The following is a 22,950-nucleotide window of genomic DNA, read 5'->3' on the forward strand; positions in this document are numbered from 1 at the left end:
GCTGCTTTAGATGGCTGATTTTGCAGAATCTTCTTTTTTCTAGAGATATTCTGATCACACACTTGGATGTTTCAATTGATTACCTGGAACTATGTGATGAAGTCAGAATCATGTGCAGTTTACATCATGAGAAGCAGATTACGTTGAAGTGGATTGATAATGAAGGTATCCATTTATTTTCTTTAATGCATTCAGCTGTTTGTTATTGATGGCTTTCGGCACAACACAATGCAGTGTCGTATATTAGTGCTTGTGTTGGAACCGAAATAAATACATGGCTTGTCCCCACTTGTTTGTTTTGGGAGTCATCGTGCTAATTAGAACACAGGATGTTCCAAGTAAGTGACTGCTGATCGTACAATACATGAAAATGATTTGTTGTAGGCAAGTCATGTTTTCGTCATTAAATACTAATTATTTATGAAAAACGTTTTTAGACCGGTACCCCAAAACGTAAATTCATATTATAGTTGGGGCTGCCTTGTCAATTTCACAAACCACAACACCAAAAGCAAAACAATCAACCGATTGCAGGGTTTGTAATTAATCTTTTATTCCCCTTAAATGTTCAATACCATCTCAGTTCCCTTGTAGCCGTGCTCTTTGTAAAATACAACCCTTTCATCTATATTAAAGCGACCAACCACTTTGTTTTTTGCTGCATTTGTCAGTGCTGTGAGCAAAATAATGCAGAGATTGGAAAGAGTGTCGAGAAGCAGAGTATCTGGCTGGCATGGCAAACTGGTAATGCTCTTGGCATATATTGGCAGTGTTACAGATTATTTTTTTGTCTTTTACCACTTGCAATGTTTATTTTTGCCAGAATTTTATATTGCAAGCATGAGTAAACAACAAAAAACTGCAGGGCTTTGTAGTTCATGGAGTGAGAGGAAGTCCTGTTCCTCCACTCCTTCATTCCCACCATTTTCCGAGTCTCTGTCCCTCTAACTTGTTCTCGTCCCAGTTAGTCCCTCTTCCATGTCCCTTGTCAACATCCCTATCTCTCATCCTACTGCTGCTTCATCTTGTTTGTCATAGGGCCTTTCTGTTGTACCTCATTTTCCTGCTTCCTCTCTCCTAATCCCTATCCCTCGTCCCTCTTCTCGTCACTTGTCCTGGTCCAAGTCCCTGTCCCCATACTACTCCTAGCCTGTTTATCAGTCAGTCTCTCAGTCCGCCAGTCTCCGCCCCCCTCCCCAGCATATGGCTTTGTTAATTTCTTCTTTTCTGCTTTGTGGTGAGTCAGACTCAGGAGGCAGACAAGAGGTCATGGCAAAAACATGTGTTTTATTTAAACAAAAAGAAAAAGGCATACTCTTCCCGTATCTCTAAAGTGTATCTTGGCCCTGTCTAAAAAGAAAAATAACAAATGTTTTTAGTCAGTTAATCTACCAAACCTTGCACAGTCCTCCGTCCCAAAGCATAATCTAAACCAAGTTCTGTCCCTATCACTAATAAAAAGGACTAACATAACGTTGATCAGAACCAGTGTATAAAGGGTTCTTTCTCAATAGATGAAATTTTGGCTGTCTTCCTACCCCCACCCAAATGTGTCTCTGAAAATGCCCCGGTCTTGTGCCTTGTTGAATAATTCAGAGTTCCAATGAGAATGTCTCAGGTCTTCCACGTTCCCTTGGTCAACTGTCTTGTCTATGGCCTTTGAGTCATTTGTCTACCCTCTCCCCCTTTGTTGTCTTCCTTCTTTCACCCCCTTTTAGAGTATGGTTTCTTTTACTCTTTTGGGGTCCCCACGCTCTATCGTCCGGCTGTTTATTGTCTCTTACCCCTGCCTGGAGTTCTTTGGCCTTTACCCCACCTAAGGTTCTCTGGTCTCACTCCACCGTGGTACATTTCCTGGTCTCTCCTCCCTCCTTCCACGAACAGCCCTGTATCTTCTGTGTCATGGCGGTGTTCCTCGGATGAGGCAGGCTCCTCTTTTATAGCAGAACCACGGTTCAGCCTCTTGCTGGATTCCCTCCGTTTGCCCACTCTTCAGTCGGAGGCTCGCTGGTTCGTCAGCACCGTGGACTGAGAGCGCCGGTCTACTGCTTCTGGCTTCAGCGGTGCTTCTCCTTTGCTCAGCATGTTTTGGAGAGAGCAGTGTTCCAGAGGATTCTCAGCTCCTCTGTGCAAGACGCCTTTTGTGTTGAACTGCTGCCAGACTACGCCCTTCAGGAGAATGTCACCTCTTGCAGCTAGCTCCACCAGTGGTCTACTTTCCTTTACTTCCCTTCTCCTCTGCTGTTGTGTAGTTGTGATTCAAGCTGAAGCAAGATTGGATGAGCCATTGATTCTCTGTTTCTCATAGAGATATCAGAAAACAGATGATTCCATAAGTTTTGCAAAGCGCGGCCCATTCTAAAATGGCTGGAGCGACTCGGGCCCAGAACGAGGCTCGACCAGGTTGCGAAGCAACCAGCCTGCATTTTGCCCAGCAAGCACCGCCGGTAGGCGGAAGCCGTCGGAGGAAGGCCAGGAGAAAGGCCCTGTTTGCCTCCTGTTCGTCGACGGGCACCATAAACTGCTGAGCATTTCCACCCAAGATCGCTACAATCTTCACTGCATTCGACCGGGGCCTGAAGCAATGCACATTTACCTACTTGACTCTTGGACATCACAACCATTTTAGCCAGTTCCAGCCATGTCTGGTAAGCATCTGAACACTCACCCATTGATTGCCCAGCCACCACCTGCAAATCACACTGTGTAACGGTTCATGCGCTCAAGTATTTTGATGTACCGCCCTGTTCCTTGCTCTATTGTTGTTGCTGTTGAAATCCTGCTGCCCTACGAGCTCCGCACTCTCTGTGTACACTGCACGTATCGTCACAGATGCAGCGATTCCTTGTTGATTATCTGCAAAGTTACTGGTCTGTTCTACTCGCACCACCCTCCTAAGCACAATCAGTTAAGGTAAGGGTCCCGACTTCTCCTATCTAATCATCTAACATCACTGCCTTACTACTGCTCACGCGTTATGAGTCCCTGCTCACCCATATCACACGCTTAGTGTCGCGCATCTACCACGCCCAGCGAAACAATTGCTTATCCACTACATATGTCAGTTGCCTTACCGCCTTGCACTGAACTCCTCTGCTTACTCAGCTACTCGACTGTCTTGTTGACTATAGTCTTGCTCTGAATACTTGTCTCTAGAATCTAGCTAGGCCAATCAGGAACCCCTTAGAACAATAGCATTATCTTAGGCGCAGCTGTCAGACTGCTCAGACTGCTAACCCAAAACCAACAACAGTTATGCCAACCTGGATTATTTTCATCATGTTTACCTTCTGCCTGGTACCTCCTCGACCTTCCCTGCCCAGGACTGCATTTCCTCTCCCACCCTAACGGTCTTAGCAGACCAGCATGTCCTAGACACCATCCGATCCCATGTCCCACCCCATTCCTACCCAACATAAACCCATTCACCCCATGGCAGACACTTGCAGTATCCAAAAAGCAATGCGTGCCACTATCCCTTGCATTCCTACCCCAAAGAACAATACCATCAGGAACTCCTATCCCAGCATAGGCACAATGAGACATAATCGCCTCAGATCCAGGACACACACCACCTCGACTCCTCCCAACATAGGCCCAAGTAAAACTAAACCCAAAACAGCCACTCACATCACACACACAACAGTATCTCCCGACCAGTTCACTCCGTGCTCCAATACCTCCTCTCCCCGTACATTCAACAGAAAAACACGCCAAGCCATCACCAAAACAATCAAAGGCGCACTTATCAACGCTAGATCAGTCGCCCATGCCCTAGACCTAACCGACATCATCTCTCTCAACGACCTAGACTTCATAGCTATTACTGAGACCTGGCTCCATGCAGCATCAGGACCCACCCTAGCACTAGCCATCCCCAATGACTACAGCATCTACCGCGCAGACAGACAAACAGCCAAAGGCGTCGGTGTAGCTGTTATTGCAAGAAGCTCCCTTAACATAAGACGCATACAAAACCAATCACTCCCATCTGCTGAACTAATTACCATCAAACTATCCACAACTAACACAAGCACCATCACCACTCATCTTATCTACAGACCACCGGGCCCCATATACTCATTTGGTGATATAGCTCTTCTGCTATCTAACAATACCAAACCCAATCCACGGTTACTTATTCTAGGTGACTTCAACCTGGGGTACAATGATGAGAAAGATGACAAAGCAAGCACGGTCGCTAATACTATCTCAGAATTAGGACTCACCCACCACATCTCTCAACCCACACACAAAGGCTGCATCCTCGACTGGATAGCAGACCTCGGCTGCAACACCAGCATCTTCACCAACACACCATGTGCCTGGACTGACCATCACCTCATCACCTTCACCATCAACAAAGACAAACACCTGCGTCCCGTCACAACGCTCCACCCACACTGACAAGAAACAGCAAAAATATCACAGTCAAACTTATACCTCTACTCCAACCCATCATCGAATTCACACCCACCATTACTAACCCTACTGAAATAGTAGACCTCTATAACACAACCATTCTCAAGGCCATAAATAGTGTAGCACCACTCAAACTACAGAAAGCCAAACCACACGCGCATCTCAACTCCTGGTTCACTCATGAACAAAAAATTCTCTGCAAAAACAAGAGACAAGCTGAATCAGCGTGGAAACAGTCTCCTTCCGCTAATAATAAAACATCCTACTCGCTAGCCTGCAATATCTGCAGGTGAGCAATCATCCAAACAAAAAATAACATGTACAATGAGAGCATTTGCAATGCCAAATCCAACACCAAAGAGCTCTTTAACATCCTGAGAGACCTCGAGTTCCCATCTCCCATCCCAGACACATGTACCAAAGACATCTCTTGGTGTACAAACATACAAGAAGCATTCCTTGGCAAAATTGCTATGTTACAAGCCAAAATTGAGTCAAAGAAAGAATGTCTCACCTTTGCAGACAATCCCATCTCTCCCACCCACACCTCACGAATGGACGACAACAACCTATTTGAATTCTCTACCATCACCACCAAAGAGGTTGAAGACATAATTGGCTCCCTGAAACCTTCCAGATGCCAAGGTGACATCTGCCCTGCTCCAGTTATCAAAGACGCGGCCAAACATATTGCCCCTTTCATCACATCTCTTATAAATTCATCCTTCATATCCAGCATAGTACCAAACAACCTAAAGGATTCCTGGGTTTTACCTCTACTCAAGAAACCCACGCTAGACCCCAGTGTCCCCACGAATTACAAACCCATTACTACTGTGCCCTTCCTCCTAAAAATCCTTGACAGAGCTGCCTACCTGCAGATCCAGAACCACCTAGAGAAAAATAACTTACTAGGACTAAGAAAATCGGGCTTCCGCTCCAAACACGACAGAGAGACAGCCTTGACCGATCTCAAGACACAAATGGACAACCTCAAAGACAAAGGCAAACTAGCCCTTCTTCTCCTTCTCGACTTGTCGGCCGCCTTTGACTTGGTAAATCATGATATTCTCTGCAAGCATCTAGCCTCAGCAGCCAAATTCTCCGACAAGGCCAATGCCTGGATTCAGTCCTTCCTGAATAACAGATCCATGACGGTCTTTGCTCCCACAGCCTCTGCCGAACCAGCCCCCGTTACATGTGGCGTCCCCCTTGGCTCCTGTGTTTCCCCCACACTATACAATGCGTTTACAAAATCTCTTTTCGACATACTGGACCATTTGGGTGTAATCTACACGAATTAGGCAGATGACACTCAAATACTCATCCCACTAACAGGCGATTACTCCACCGAAAACATAGTACTCAACATTTATTCCATTATCCAAGAATGGATGGCCAAACACGGCCTCTGCCTCAACGACGACAAGACCGATCTTCTTATCCTTGGCTCCAAATCCAGACTTAATAAACTCAACAAACTTTACCAGACATTCACCATTGACGGCAACAATGTTTCTGTCTCCAACAGCGTCAAAACTCTTGGGATCTACCTTGACTCCTCCCTTACACTGACAAGACAAATCAACGCCATCTCATCCGCCACCGCTTACACATGTAAGCTCATCAATGCCAATAGACCTTACCTCTCGACATCCAACTGCACCACCTTAGCCAGAGCACTTGTATTCTCCAAAGTCGACTATTGCAATGCTCTCTACCTGGGCACCAGCCAAAAGAACATCAACAAGCTTTAAGTTATCCAAAATAACGCACTAAGAGCAGCCATGAACATACCCAAACACGAGCACATCTCTGACGCCAGACGCTCCTGTCAATGGCTATTTATACCTCAGAGAATCAAATACAAAACACTCCCTCTCACACACAAGTGCTTATCCAACCAATCACCTAGATACCTCTCGGACAACTTCACATACCACACCCCATCTCGCCCAACTAGATCAGCCCAGACACATGCTTAAATATCCCGAGATTTAAGCCCCAAAAAGCAGGCGGCACAAGCTTCCCTGTGCTTCCCGCTAAACTCTGGAACTCACTACCAACCAATCTCAGATCCGAACCATCCTTTCACCGTTTCAGACACAGTGCCAAAACTTGGCTACTGGCCAAAGAAGCCTAAAACGCCAACTTATTACCACACAAATGTACATACTGCCTGTATAATCTACACAACTTCAAACCTTGTAAATACGTTATAATGTGTATATTATCAGTAACTGCTTTATAATGTCTACACTACCTGTAATTTTTAACTACTGACCATGTTTGTAATACTTTGGCTACTTTGTAACCATGTCAAGCGTCTGGATGCCCCAGGGCCAGGCGGCGCTATATAAATAATAAAATAAACTAAACTAAACGAGACATTTCTAAAAGGTCATAAGTACAATTTTACTGGTCAATCCCCATATAGCCAACAAACACATGGGATTTTTCACATGAGGATGAATAAAATCCCTTTCTGGGGATTCCTTGTCCGCCATGGGGGAGTCACCTCCAGTGGGATACTGCTTGCCCTGTTCCCTAGGGGGCGTTAAACATAGCGCACTTACCTCCTTAGTACCAAAGGAGAGGGTGTGGGGGAGAGAAGGGACAAACTCCCTGGATTCGTCACAACCTCCATATGTCTGTCTGGGGATCAAATGGTGGAGGAAAATGTGAATTAAGGCTGCATCAGGAATTTGTAAGAGGGCTGTAACCTACAAGAATTTTTAAAAATATTCTCCCCACCCACTAACCAAATCTGCTAATGGATCTTTTTATGGTGTTTCAACATTTTGCACCTGGGGGCTCCTCTAGTCGGAGGGTTCAAGAGATGAAAGGAACATATGCTTCATCATTAAGCATGAAACTTGCAGGCAAACAATGAGTTGAGAAGCTGCATCATTTGTCTCAAAGCCAGAAATTTGTATACGTCCTTCATTCTATTGCATCTTCTTGCACCAGTTTTAACCAGCATGTTTTCATTTATGTTATCTTTGTATAGATATTGCTGGTCAAATGGTGCTAAGTAGATATCAAATAGTACATGCCCAGCTAAATATGGTCTTGTATCCTATATCATGCACTTCTGTATTATTGAATCCCAACACTTATACTGAAAACTTTGTATGCCTATATAATGCCTTTGCGCGTGCGCAAGGCATAGTTAAGGTTAAGACGAAGTCTCTCTGGCATTTCAGAAATACTTTTTTTAACCTCCGAACCATTGCATGAAAAATGCTGGAGTAATATTTCAAGGTAGCTGCCTGTTGTGATGAATCGGAGATGATTTCCCCCAGAAAACCTGACCTGGTACCCTTCTTATGTGGCCAGGGAAAGGCAGACGCTTTCTGATCCTGACCCTGGGGGTGGTGTTCTACGGGAGGTTCACATGAAGGGGGGGGGGCAGGTTGGGAGGAATGGGAGACCCCCTTTAATAACTTTCCCAGAGACCCTACAATTCTAATGGCCTATTGTAAAATTTGGAAAAAGGTCATTTGAACATTTGCCCCACAACTTCAAGCCCCACAATGGCCAAAGTGCTGGGATGAGAGTAGAGAGAGTACTAGAGAGTAGTAGAGGGAGGTGGAGTGATTTCTGTAACTCCACATTGCAGTTGCAGCTGAAGGAGAGCAGAGATGTCACAGTTTTTGTGTGCCGAGTTCTGAGGTCTCTTCCTTCAGAGACCTTGGTAGCAGATGTCATGCACCGGGAAGCATTCTTTTTTATTCTCCCCCCTGAGGACTGTGGGTGTAGAGGTTGCCTGGCTGGGCGCATGAAGTTGAAAAGTCTTCCCCACAACAAGACTTCCCCACAACAAGGTGGTCTCCGGTGGCAGGTGAGCACCAGTGAGCCTTGGGAGCGAGCAACGCTCCTTTTCTGACCGGCACCGACCAGAGAAAACAGAAGCGGTTTGTCACGCCAAGCGGAACAGAAGGAGCAGCAGACCCAAACGCAGTGGCGCGAGCAGACGCGCATGCCAAACCCAGAGTTCACTAGCATATTGTGACTTCGGAGTCCTCGGGGATCGCCCGCTGGCTAGGTCCGGGTACTTTGAATACCGAACTGATGTAAACAGACTAAAGTGACAAAAGTGTTTTCAATACCGAACTGATGTAAGAGTCCTTGGTGCTTGGGAAGCTCTGCCTACGAGCTCCCCTGCGTGTGTCCCTGCAAGGGGTTAACTTTTCAGCCCGGCGAAGGAGGAGGCGGGCCTTCAGGCACGAAAACCCTCGGAAGCGCGGAGCGCGCAGAGTCCGCAGAGTCCTTGGTGCTTGGGAAGCTCTGCCTACGAGCTCCCCTGCGTGTGTCCCTGCAAGGGGTTAACTTTTCAGCCCGGCGAAGGAGGAGGCGGGCCTTCAGGCACGAAATCCCTCGGAAGCGCGGAGCGCGCGGAGTCCGCAGAGTCCTTGGTGCTTGGGAAGCTCTGCCTACGAGCTCCCCTGCGTGTGTCCCTGCAAGGGGTTAACTTTTCAGCCCGGCGAAGGAGGAGGCGGGCCTTCAGGCACGAAATCCCTCGGAAGCGCGGAGCGCGCGGAGTCCGCAGAGTCCTTGGTGCTTGGGAAGCTCTGCCTACGAGCTCCCCTGCGTGTGTCCCTGCAAGGGGTTAACTTTTCAGCCCGGCGAAGGAGGAGGCGGGCCTTCAGGCACGAAAACCCTCGGAAGCGCGGAGCGCGCGGAGTCCGCAGAGTCCTTGGTGCTTGGGAAGCTCTGCCTACGAGCTCCCCTGCGTGTGTCCCTGCAAGGGGTTAACTTTTCAGCCCGGCGAAGGAGGAGGCGGGCCTTCAGGCACGAAAACCCTCGGAAGCGCAGAGCGCGCGGTGTCCGCAGAGTCCTTGGTGCTTGGGAAGCTCTGCCTACGAGCTCCCCTGCGTGTGTCCCTGCAAGGGGTTAACTTTTCAGCCCGGCGAAGGAGGAGGCGGGCCTTCAGGCACGAAAACCCTCGGAAGCGCGGAGCGCGCGGAGTCCGCAGAGTCCTTGGTGCTTGGGAAGCTCTGCCTACGAGCTCCCCTGCGTGTGTCCCTGCAAGGGGTTAACTTTTCAGCCCGGCGAAGGAGGAGGCAGGCCTTCAGGCACGAAAACCCTCGGAAGCGCAGAGCGCGCGGAGTCCGCAGAGTCCTTGGTGTCCTTGGTGTCCTTTGTGGCATATTGTGGGGGGAAGCAGTCTACTTTTGCTGCCGGTGCTGCCCTGGACTGTTTTGCCCACTTCAGCCCTCAGCTCACGACTTCATTCAAACCTGTATGCACGCAAGGTATGGTGTCTGCTGCAGGCGTCTGCTGTTAATTTAGTGTCTTTATTTGTCCTTTAAGGCGTGCTGGAGGGGCGGGGGGGAGAGACGGACTACGGCAGCTCCTTGAGCTGTCGGGCGTTCCCCGCCCTCCAGCCCCTGTGACTTTTGTCTAGTGCACCTGTGAGCTCCCCGGACCTTGGCATTCATAAGCTCTGTTCACATATATTTACATATATTTTTGAAATCTTTATTTATTTCTGACTCTGTTTTTGACTTGGAGAAGGAAGGAGGAAGAAAAAGTTGGGTCATAACCGCCTGCCATTGACTGCCATTGATTTATGCAAGGGTGGTCCTTACATACCCCTATTCCTAGCCGTGTATGGTTCTCTTACTACTCACCACCCTTATACCTATTAATTGTGAACCCCCGTGCTCTAGTTAGCACGATTTTAATTTTTATTCCATGGTTTTAATGTCTGTATAATATTTGCTGTATTTAACCCATTTTACATTCACATATATACATATATACATATTTCATATGGGGCTTTTTATTAGAGTGTAATTTCTTTTTAACATTATATAGTATTTAGTGCTTAATTTTGAAGAGAGTGTGAGGGGGCTGCGAGTTTTCTTTCTTCTCTCCCCCTCTTCTCCTACCGTTACCCTATTTTCGGCTTAGACAGCCTTGTCCGGTTTTCTTTGTTTCCCGACTAATATTACCCATTTAAGTATCTAATCAATGGGGAAGAGAAAAGCTGGAGAGGGAGGGGTTGGGGCTGGTGCTGGGGTGGTTAGTAAAAGGGCGAAAAAACTTAAAAATGTCACTTCTACCCTTTCCTCCAAACCCCCTAAAGTAGTAACTAAAGCTAAAACCCTTCCGAAAGTTGGTGTAACACCATCCCAGAGATCGTTGGACTTTTATATGGATGCCATGGCAAATAAAATAGTTAACTGTATGAATGCGGTTGAACCTGCCTCCAGAGAGGTCGTTCCCCGGGGTGAGGGATTGGGTTTGGCGGATATGCAGGGACAGGGGATTGTAGATAGGGGTGTTGTGTCTAGGGGGGATGCGTCAGTCTTTGGTTTGGTGACGCCTCCTCATTTATTGTCGCAAGCGACGCACCCCGTGGAGGGGGCACCCAGTATTAATGGTAGGATTTTGGCTGAAAGGGAATCTGGGTTACTAGACTGTTCTGCCGTCAGTGAGAGCGACAAAGAATGGTTGGAGGCCTTACTGGAGGAGAAGCTTAAACCATTACAGTTGATGTTAAATTCTCTAAAGGGGCTTAAAGAGGGGGTTTTGACCACCTTGGCTATCATGGATGACTCCATTAGGGCAATATCTCTTAAATTGTCTGACCTGGCCGTTATTGTTGAGGAAAGGGGTCCAGAGGACTGGCGGTGTAAGTGTCCACCAACCACCCCCTTACCTAGGAAAACCGCTTCTAATGGTAAGAAAGATATACCCCCGCAAGGGTGCAGTCAGGAGGTGGTGATCATTGAAGATCAGGACGATATACCAGGGGCCAACAAGAAATCAAATGGGCCTGTGAGGGACAGGGAGTGTGACGAACATGGAAAAACAGAAGGTGGAAAGGGAGTGGGTCAGGGACCAATACAATCCTGAACCTACCCCCAGAAGCGGTCCCCTTCGTGGGGATTATTACGGGTCTGCCCGGGCTGCCAACTGGAAGTTTTGAATCCACTCTTTCCCTGATTAATAAGGCCTCGCACTGGGTCAACTCGAATCTGATGGGACCTAAGATCGATCCCAAAATGATTCGTATGGCCAGGCGTGTGGGATGGGTGGGAAATAGACCTAAGAATCTAAGGGGAGACTGTGTGGTAATCACCTTTTCTGATGCTCAGATCACGGATTATCTTTTGAATACCAACCTAGCCCGGGGCCTTAAGCCCAATGGTACTAAACTGTCCAGTAAATTACTCCCTCTGGATTATTTCTATACCCCTGGCGGGGGAAGGAAGTTGCCGACCCTAATATCAGGAAGTAGGCAAGTTGGAGGTTTTGGAAATTCTAATATTAACCTGGATAGAATGTTACCGATCAGTAAGCCCCCTGGTCGGTTGGAGTACAACCGTATCCAAAAAGGGTCAGCGTAATGCCCCGGCAGAAAATGTTCCGACACCCTTGCCTCTGGAAAACCATTTCGAGATCCTGACGTCCTGTGAGGATGTGGATTGACAAGAGGCTGTAATCGAGGCTGGGGCAATGGTGTCGACCCCTCTAGTTTCCCATAGGAGTCTGGCCATAGATAATATGCAATTGCGCCTGCTTTCCTGGAATATAGCAGGCGCAACGAGGAAATTAAAGCTGGGCCCAGTGATGGAACTTCTTCAAGCTAACTCTATAGTCCTACTTCAAGAAACTTGGGCCCTAGAACCCCCACACTTAGATGGTTTTATTTCGTTTGATATCCCAGCCAGTAGACTCTTTGGTGGTTTGTGCATTTTGATTAAGGGTGCTCTGGAATGTGGGATCGAGTTGATCCCTACAGGGCTGGATTTTTTGCAGGTTGCATCTCTAACAACTAGGATGGGGAAGGTAATCTGCATCTTCAATTTTTATAATAGCCCTCACTTTTCTGATTTGGAGAGACTGTCCAAGGTCAAAAGGTTCATTGAGAACCTCTTGTCCAAGGAAGGCAGGAAGTTCACCTCCTACATCTGGGGTGGGGATTTCAATCTAAAAATGGGGGGGGGATCTGGGTGCTCTTGACCCCCTTGAGGATCTGGTAGAGAACATCCCGCCTAGGTGTATGAGAGATGCGAGAGTTTGCCCGAAGGGTCTTCAGTTTAACTCCTGGCTGCTGGAATGGGGGTTCCGTATTGTTAATGGCCGAAAGGCCCCAGACATCCCAGGGGAGGGAACGTTTAAGAACCACCAAGGCTGTTCAACTATTGATTACTTTTGCATTTCAGTAAACCTCTGGGAATGTGTTGTGAGTTTTGAGGTGCAGGCGGATACTCATAGTGACCATCTGCCCATCTGTCTTACGCTAAAGGGTTTGTTGGGGGAACGGGAATCTCTGGCCATAGCCCCTAGCCCTCGGCTGGGGGTACTCTCAGGTTCCAGAAGAATCAAATGGGGTACCATCTTAGAGGAGGGGCTACATCTTTTTTCCTTAAGGGAGAATAACTCGCTTGTGCTGGATATATTGGGCAATCATCAATCTGCACATATAATTGTAGAGAAATTTGTAGAATTATTGGCTGCATTAACCTCAAAATTCTCTAAAACTATTAAGTCCAATGGCAAAGTTTTAAAGAGAGGATGGTTTGATGAGGCCTGCAAAAATGCAAAGAAATCGTTGTTGAGAACCCTCAAGGACCCAACTAGTTCTAGATCGAAGATTGCACAAGACAGGAAAACCTACCAACAGGAGTTAAAGAGAAGGAAAATGGAGATAGAACAGGGAGCCTGGGAAGGTTTTTTGAATGCCGCCATGAAGAGGGACCAGAAGGCTTTTTGGGCATTTGTAAAAAGTGGTCCGGAGGGATGTTGGTCCAACGTGGGGAGTGGCACCCATGTGGAAGAAGGGGCATGGTTGGCGCACTTTGGTAGCCTATTTGGATCTGAACATTCAGAGGTCGAGTCAGATTTTAGCGGCCCCTGCCTGACGTTTGAAGTGGAGGAGATTGCTAAGGCAATCAGGCTTCAAGCACACAACCGCGCCCCTGGCCCGGATATGATACCCTCAGATTTGTTCCAGGACCCAGTTGATTTGTGGGCCCCACTTCTGACTGTGGCATTGTCTAAAATCAAGGAAATATCCTTCCTCGTGGAAGAGGGCAATAATATTCCGTATTTTTAAAAAGGGAGACATGTCCAGCCCCGGTGCTTATGGCCAATTTCCCTACTAGACTCATCGTTTAAAATTCTTGGGAGAATACTGCTGGCCCGTATAGAATCCTGGCTCGGGGCACAGTCAGTTCTTTCTGACATTCAATTTGGGTTTCGTCCTGGAGTGGGCATCACAGAACAGAGTCTTAATTTGTATTTGCTGGTGGCTAATTCTGTTTTTGTAGGGGCGAGGCTGTTTATTTAGCTTTTATGGACCTAAGCACCGCCTTTGATAAAGTAGATAGAGCTAAGCTCTGGCCAGTGCTTGGGTCCTTAGGGTGCCCAGGGGAAATCTTACAGGCTTTGGTTGACCTCCATACGAATAATGAGGCCTTGTACGCAGTGGCTCCGGGGGGCACTGCACGGCTTGCTTTCAGGTGGGGTGTGGTGTGAGGCAGGGTTGTGTACTGGCCCCCATCTGCTGCTGCCTCTACATTAATGGCCTTTCACAGGACCTGACTGGAGTATTGGCCGATTTTCTAGTTTTGGGAGGAAGGGGGTTTCCAGTATTGGCCTATGCTGATGACACTGTCCTTCTCGCAAGAACACCTAGGGCCCTACAGTTATTGATCAATGCTTATTCAAGGTTCATGGATAATCTGGGCCTAAAAATTAATTCTAAGAAATCTGCAGTAATGGCGTGCGTTGGTAGAAAACGTCCTGTGCCCATGAAACCCATGTTATGTGCTGATGAAATTATCCCCAGAGTTAGGACTTTTGATTACCTTGGAATAAGTTTTTCGGAGGCCTTAAATGGTAAAGACCACGTGGCCAAACAATCTGTTAAGATGAGCCAACAGATAGGTGGAATCTTTAGATTTATGTCGAAGTGTAGGGGCCGGCCCTTGGATGTGATCCTTAAGATCTATGGTACCCAAACTGTGGCCTCCACTCTGTATGGTGCAGCTATCTGGGGTTTCCAGAATACAGTGGAAATACAGAGTAAGGAGAGTACGTTTTTTAAAAACCTGCTTGGCCTCCCATCCAGTGTATCTGGAATAGCCGTCCATAGGGAGTTGGGTGTGGAGTTTTGGGAAGATCAGTGGGCGTTGGCCCCTCTTTTATTTTGGGTCAGGCTGTGGGCTAATGAGCATGCTTCCTTGTGCCATACTATTATTCGTACTGTGTTGGGTAAATGTGGCTGGAAAAAAATTCCATGGCTAGCGTATGTTTTTTCAATTCTGGGTGAAGCCAATTTAGGCGCCCTTTTTCCGCCTGATATTATTTTGACCAAAAGTGAGGGGTCTGTTTATAAAGCCATGCTGGGTGAATTCATAGCCAGTAAAAGAACTTTGCTAGAGCGTGGCCATAGCAATGGTGAATTTCATTCAAGCATTAGCTGCCTAACGGGAATCCAACCTTACTTGCTTCGGAGTACGTTAAAAAAGGACAGGTGGCTGATTACGAGGGCACGGTTCGATTGCCTTCGGTTGCAAGGCAACACCTATAAATGGAAGGGTTTTCCTGACTCAGCGGGTTGCCCGGTTTGTGGATACGGTAGAGAGGATCTCTCTCATTTGTTATTCTTCTGCATAGGGTATGCAGGTATACGTAAAGTGTCCCTGATTCCTGCCCTTAAGAAGTCGATGATCCGCACACACAGGGCTGCTCTTGTGTTTCTCCTGAGCGCCGAATCAGTTTACACCGCTTGGGCTCTTTTGACGTTCCTGAAAAGAGCGATGTATTTTAGAAATCGTATTTTGAAACTGCAAGGTGGTGAGGGCCCGTAAGAAAACTATGTAGCACTCGTAATGGGTTAAAGCATTTTGTATTGTCTTTTAAATGAATCATTACTAAAATCTCCTTTAATGTAGTTCATGACGAGGCAACCGTCCGATTGCCAAATGTATTTGTATGCTGCCTTCGGCAATGTTCTTTAAACTCTATTTTTTATGGAAGTTTAATCTTAAGATTTTGTAATTTGAATCAGTGTAATAATTGTGTCTATTTGTCGTTTAATGGTTGCTTTATACAACCGAATAAACTTGTTTGACTGACTGAACTGATGTAAGGTAGAATAATAATCATTTTAAATACCAAGCTGATACGAAGTGGAGAAAATGGCAACATAAGAACTTGGCTAATATGTCAGCAAGGTGTTGTTGTGTTTTTGATGGTCTGAATAATTGCCAACAGCACGAGAGGGCAATAGTACTAGAAGCCAACACAAACCATTATTGCCAAAGCCAAGAAAGGACGATTGAGAAACAAGTTGTTTATATGCCCTATTGTCGGAGGGAGGTAGAAGCAATATGGGGAACTAACTTAAGCAAGCATTGCCTAAACCAAAGACAAGCAAGAGTGAGAGAACCATTATCAGCATTTGGTTAATGCAAGAATAGGAAAACAAGAGTGGCCGGAAGGCTGCCCTCTGATAGAAGATATTGAGGAGGAGAGGAGCATAACCTGCATTGCAAATGGCAATCACAAGTGTTGTGGAACAAACAGCACCAATGTGTCTCATGTTTTCCCAGAAGAAGTAGTTAAAACAGATGTTGTGTAAAGTCAAAAGAAGCTATAAGTTCAATGACGTAGAACTATGCCACAAAAGTACTTGTAGTAGTGTAAGTAGTTTCATTAGTCCTGATAGGTGAGTACACCAGGGGAAGAGACTTTGTACTTATAGACCTTACAGGTGAGTGGACCAGGTAGAAGCCATTATGTACTGTTTTGTGGTTTAAAGTGTTGGTGGCAAGACCACAAATGTGAAACTACATTGCGAATTATTGCAGAACCATCTTGACAAGTCAATATACCAAATGCAAGTATTGTGGGAATTGTTGTAGAACCATCCTGACAGAAACAATTTTTATTAACACTGATGAACTGTGGAATTATACTTATTTTCTGAGAAGCGGTTGTGTGGCACTTGATGATTGGCTGGCAGCTTGAAGATTCGCCTGGCATCACGTGGATCGGCTGGGCTCATCCTCGCAGGGTGAAGGTCGGTCGAGGTTGGCAAAGATGACGTGCACCTTTCTGACTATGCTAAACATTCAAAGTTGGCATGCAAAGAATTACTTTTGTAAAGTGTGGTATGAAAGGGGGCTGTTTGCAAGTAATAGGGACAATCTAACCCATGCTTTTATGAGGGCATTGGTGAGGGGTTGTTCTTCCAGGTGTCTTATCAGAGGGGTCGATTTTTGATTTGCAGTTCCCAGGGTCTCATGACTTCAAACACATTGGGAAGAGATGTTTGTGTTATCAGAATATATGGCCATTCTAGATTAGGAATATGGTGGGTGATTTGAAGGTGGTCTGGGGGAAAGGACTGGTGACCAGATGTGTTCAAAGGGAATAGGGGGCAGTAGTTCAGAGGACTGAGACCTGGCAGGGAGGGGGTGGAGAGGGTATGAGGCGGTCAGCAGAGATGGATGGAATGCTCGGGCAGGAACATGCCTGGGTCACACGTTCTAGGATGAGCACATTTTGTCAAAGTTTAATACTTGTTAGTTGCAGCAATGAATGACCATGCTTCTGTGAGAACAGGAATTGCGCTGAGCTGACAAGGGTGGAGGCGGCGGGGGCTGGTGCTGTGCGGCACTGGGAGAGGGAGAGTGGACAATTTGGCAGAGAGACAGAGGGCCGAGAAAATGATGGCGTTTGGGGGAGACACAAAATGGAGTCTAAACTATACACGCCTGCATTTGTTTACACACTTATAATAGCACATAGAAGATGCAAATGGGGGGCAAAGATAGCTCCCCCCTTAGCTTACATAGCATTGACCTGGTGTGGGAATGGTGCAGGTGGTGAGAATAAAGCACCTCTCCCCCAATATTCCTCACTTTTGTTACTTCTAATGTAACGAAAACGTTGTGCCATCCCTTCTACATTCTTCTGCCATTCTCAGTGCCTCATCCCATGCTGGGGTACCCTTTATTGGTTTTCAGGCTCTGCAGACATTTCTTAAACTCTCCCCACAATGAGCATACTCTTCAGGAGTACAGGACATATAGATATAATCCTCATCCCCCCTCAAGTCCACCCACACCTCTCTGTGATTTTCCAACTCTTGTGGCTCTTTGGTGGTTGTGTGATACAGGTTGTCAATTTTATCCCCTGTATGGTATATGGCTACCATGTGAAATTTGGGCTTGTCACTTTCCCCGGTTTGTATTTGTGCATCCTGCATGACACGAGGACCTTTGTCGGTCCCTTTCTGGCTGCATTATCATTAGTCTTAGCGCTCTTAACTCCATCTTGGTAATATTGAACCCCTCTGCAGTGTCGTACGCCAACTGTATCAGTTCCCAGCGCACTATCTGCAGCCATTTCGCGTTTGCGCGGGTCTGGATACTGGGGATCAGGGATGCAAAGAATGTCTCTGCTGAGTTAAATAGCTTGTACTCAACTGGGATCTGCACCAGGCGGTCAGAAGAGTCTTTAGAGATATAGTTGGATGCTCTTTTTTCGCGACACTTGCTCTTGTAGTTTATCTTCTGCCAGCACGTTCGCAAGAGGTGAGATGTCTTCTTCCTGTCGAGATGTTTGTGACAGTAAGTTTTGCACTGTGTCCCCTACTAGGTGTTGTTCAGGGACCACCAGCAGTGCAGAGTGTAGGGTTGCCAGAGCACAGTCGCCATTCCATGGAGGTGGTAGATGTAGCTATGCCTTGTTGCCACACCGAGTATTGATCCATTAGAGCTGCAGTTCCTTTTTTCAGATCAGCAATGACAAGAGGCTTGTTACAATGTGTGTTTGAGCCCATGGGTGGTTCTCCTTCTGCATGGAAGCTAAGTTCATATTTATGTTCATGTTGGATCTGTATTGGCTTCTCCAGGGCGGTGACCCATGTTAGTTTGGTGACATGATCAGTCCATATTTGTGCACATCTATCATTCATCCATTTCAGCCTTTTACCTGATAGGCCACGCAACCCGTCTGCTTTGCACAACGGTGACTATTATTTATTTTCCACAAATCTTGTTCCTTCTATCGCTAGGAAGGGTTCCTTGAAACATTTCTCTAGTGGCATTCCTTTCTTACAGATCTTGAAGTCAGGTGGGAGACGTTTCATACGTATTGTGTGTGCCTGATAAGTGCCTTTTATCCTACATAGTGCAAAATGGAGTCATTGTGTTCCACAATGGGAGTTGGTTGGGGTACTAAAACCTTAGGCATCCCTGCCACATGGGGTATCAGAGAGCAGACATAACAGCTCCCATTTGTTGCTTGTCACCCAGTGGCACTCATATCGGAGTACCATTTATTTGATTGCCCTGGATGGCTAATGTCTTCCATTTTATCCAGCTCCAGCCCATTGTACGCATCATATTTGTATTGCTTAGTTTGTCTTTTGTTTCTAGCCATTTGCTGCTGGGTACTCTTCCAGCCTAAGGATCTTTTACATAGTTTACTTGACGTACACAAATGTCTTTCGTGCATTAGGTGACAAAGGACGATACAATGGAAATCATTTTGATTTTACAATTCCACTCGGGTCTGTAGTTTGCTGCCAATAAGGGATATTTGACAGGTCGTATGGAGTGGCAATGGGGAACATATTATACATTTGTGCAAGCCATGAGGTAGTAACAATAATAGGTTGTGAGGTGGGCTCTGATAACTCATTGTTCCCAGACGTCATTCTCATAAAGTTCATTAAATCCACTGCTTTCCGTTTCTAAGGTACTTTCTTTTCGTTATTTTATCAACATGGGGAGCATTGTGTTGTTCCATATAAATGTTATCCCGTCCAATAACGGGTGCCCTCCTTCTTTAACCAATCCTCCCCCGCGCCCCCCTCCTTGGATTTTATCTCCCATAATAACACACTCCCCAGAATACCATCAAACCTAACCTCACACAACTAAACACAATTGCGACGAATTGCGATGAAATAGAGCCCACAGTCATAACTGTAGGCTCTTGTTGCACTTCTATTTCTATCTGTCTGAGGCATGTTATTAGCAAGGGACATCGTTTACGCCATTGTAGTACCTGCAGAAAGGAAAAACAAAAACACAAACGGGGTTGGGGTTTAATTACAAAAAATAATAAAAGCACATGGAAGGAGGTACATCAAGAAAAACATTTTCACATCACATTATTTTTTTCTATTTACTATTCTTCTTATATGTACATTGTTTTAAACATTACTTTCTGTGCTAGTTCTTTTAATTGGCCACATTTTGCCTATTAATTGCACCACAATATCTTTCATTTGCTTGAGGGGCTTCTGTAGCTACAGTGTTGTGGGCCTTCCTGACATCCGACAGATGCACCCAATATTTGAGTCCTTTTACTGCTAAAGGGGTGGAGTAAATTACTTCATAGGGCCCATGGAACCTGGGTGAGTTCCATCACCTTACAAACCTGCAAACATACACTAATTCTCTGGGCATGAGTGGTTTTGTGGGGCTGGCGGGAGCTGCAGTTTGGGTATCTGTTAAGTTTTCTCTTGTGAAAGGTGGTGCGATTTGTTTGGCAATACATCGTACTGCTCTTGTTAATTGGGTGGGGTATTCCTTGAATTCCTCCCACAAGACAGTTGCTGTTCGATGGGCATTTGACATCCTTCTCACTGGTGACAGTGGAGTCTGCATTCTCCTACCTGTCGCTATTTCATGGGGGGGACAGGTGGTGGTCCTTACTGGGCTGCGTGCGCAGCTGGAATGGGGCCAAAAGTAAATAGACCCAATTTTTCTTTAGGGTGTGACATAGTTTGGATAATCTGCTCTTAAGAAGGCCATTGATTTATTCTATCATCCTGTTTGCTTGCAGTTGGTGAATGTAGCACATTTTGTGTTTTATCCCTAATAATGCTGTTACTTGTTATTTATTACAAAATGTGTTCCGTTGTCGGATCTTATGACATCACATATTCCCCAACACTTCTCTTACCAGGAATTTTGCTGCGCATTTCACGTCTGGGTGGGCACAGGGTCCTGCTTCCACCCAGAGCGAAAAAGGGACACACCACCACAACTAAATATCTTGCTCCATTACATCGCTCTGCCATGTCTGCATAATCAATATGCAGCTCACTGAATGGTCCCTCTGGGTGCAGAAACGTGCCCCGTATTGTTTTTAGTGTCATCCCAGAGTTGAAAGTTGGGCATGTGGTACACTAAATGGTCATTTTAATGAGATTTCTGGAGGTTTGGTACAAACCAGTCTTCCTGGATATCTGCAGCAATGTGCTATTTGGAAGTGTGCGCTGGGAAATGCAGTTGTTGGAACGCGGATAATAACAATTCTACAGGCATCACTACTTTTCTTGTTTTATCTTGTCTCCCTAGGAGGTCAGTAGGAGACTGAGTGCACCCTCTTTTTACCCATAATTTCTGTTCTAGTGGCAGTGCTTTTTTCAGAATCTCTATAATTTGCGTGATCTGTAAGGCATATATCCTTCCTCTGTTATTTCTTGTGTTTTTCTTTGAAGATACATTCTGTCGTTTGTATCTTCTGGAAGTATGCTGTTTCTTTGGCAGCGGCGTCTGCCGCTACATTATCGAGTGAAATTTCATTACTGTTATTTGTGTGTGCCTGGCACTTCACTAAAGCTACCACTGAAGGTTCTGCTCGCGCCTCTATTAGCTCATTGAGCAACGCTGCATGTTGCACTGGGGACCATCTGCTCTCCTGAAACCTCTCCTCCTCCGTGATAGCCCAGCATGTACCATGGTGATTACATATGCTGAGTCTGAATATATTGTTACTGCGCACCCTTTTGCTGCATATAGTGCTTCTATTAGGGCAATCAACTCTGTTGCTTGGGCGGAGCAGTGCATTGGTAAACTTTTGTGTGCAAGTATCTCATATTCTCCTTCTTCTAATCGCACTACTGCAGCCTCAACATGTTTTTTACCTGTCTCCGGGCAAATTGATGCTGATCTATCCACAAAATATATTTCTCCCTCCTCCAGTGCATTTTCTCTTGCCTTAGGGATATCATCTCCTTCCCCTTCATATGTGGCACAATCATGTTCTTGCATATCCTGCACTGTGCATGGCTCTGTGATAAACGTTGCTGGGTTTACTGTTTTTCACCGAACCACATAGACGTTTGGGCTTGAGATGATAATCTCATATGCCGATGCTCTTTGGATGGTCGGGGTAGATTTTTTTTTAAAATACTTTATTTATAATTTTCATAAATGTATTACTATCAATGAATTTAAAGAATAAATGATTACAACAAAACAATAAAAAGGAAACAAAAATGTTCAATACCACACAGAAGTAAAGAATCACTCCCTCAATATTAAGTCTAAAAACCCAAACTCAGATTCTTAAAGTACTATGGAACAACAAAGAACAACAATACAACAAGACAAATCAAGACAAAAATAAGACATGAAACACACAGCCACATCCCAACCCTCTCATAATAAAAAACACTCACACCTTGACATATAATCATTCACTTCCATAAAATTCATTAAAAGGTCGCCAAAGTTCCTCATATATTGTTCCTTTTTGCTGGTTACATAATAAGCATTTCTCATACCTTGAAAGAATCTTCATATCCCATAACCAGTCCTCCATAACAGGTTTCTTCCTCGTTTTCCACTCCTTTAACACCTGTTTAACAGCTACCAATAATCCTTTATTAATCCAATTCCTAACCACAGAAGCAATATTACGCCTGCATCTTGGAGATGGAAGAAGCACAGATAAAGGGCTCTGTGGGAAACTAATAGTCCAAATTGCATCAATCCTATCCAACACATCCTTCCAATAGTCCCTCACTCTATCACAGTACCACAACATATGCAACAGAGAACCCTGCTCCTTCCGACACCCCCAGCAAATATCATTGTACAGCAATCCAAGACTGTACATACGAAGCGGAGTCCAATAAATATTACCCAATACCCTTTGATGAACATAACGCAAATTTAAGCCAATTTTCTCTTTAACTGGGACCTTCCGGATTTGTTCCCACTCCTCCACGGGAATGACATTGCCCAATTCTTCAGACCATTTCATTCTTAGTTTCTCCCATGAGACCAACCAAGCATTCTCCAAAGGAATAAAGTTCATAATATTCGACACTTTCTGTTGCATCACAGTAAACGACCCACATATCTGTGGCCTCTCCACATATCCAGAGTCTAACATCTGTCGCCGCTCAGAAAGCAAATCCTTTAGTATTCTATACCTTCCCTGTTCCCTCCTAATTAGTCTATATTTAAAACATAGATCATCAAAGGGAACTATTTCATCATCTTCATTCCAAACATCCCCAATTTCCAGCACACCTCTATTATTCCAACTCTTCCAATGCAACATCATATTAACCTGCAAACCAGGATTACACCACAAAGAAGCCTCTTTATACATATGCAATCCCTGACCATTAGTAGTAACCAACCAGATCAAAGTGTCCTTAATAACAGTTAGTTCAGATTCATAGCCCAACGAGGTAATATCCCAAGAGAATACAAACTTCTTGCATTGTACGGTTTCAACATTTCT

The 22,950-nt window shown here is 45.6% G+C and overlaps 1 protein-coding gene across 1 annotated transcript in view; it reads left to right on the plus strand.

Moving 5' to 3' along the window:
• Positions 1–22,950, plus strand: part of PRKCZ (protein kinase C zeta) — a 1,951,357-nt gene that overhangs the window by 214,646 nt on the left and 1,713,761 nt on the right. Inside the window, exon 3 of the mRNA XM_069610174.1 lies at positions 44–165. Coding sequence (XP_069466275.1) covers positions 44–165 — 122 coding nt within the window. The remainder of the gene's footprint in view (positions 1–43; positions 166–22,950) is intronic.

Source organism: Ambystoma mexicanum, chromosome 8 (assembly GCF_040938575.1).
Source record: "Ambystoma mexicanum isolate Mex_15411 chromosome 8, UKY_AmexF1_1, whole genome shotgun sequence".
In the NCBI taxonomy this organism is placed as follows: Eukaryota; Metazoa; Chordata; class Amphibia; order Caudata; family Ambystomatidae; genus Ambystoma; species Ambystoma mexicanum.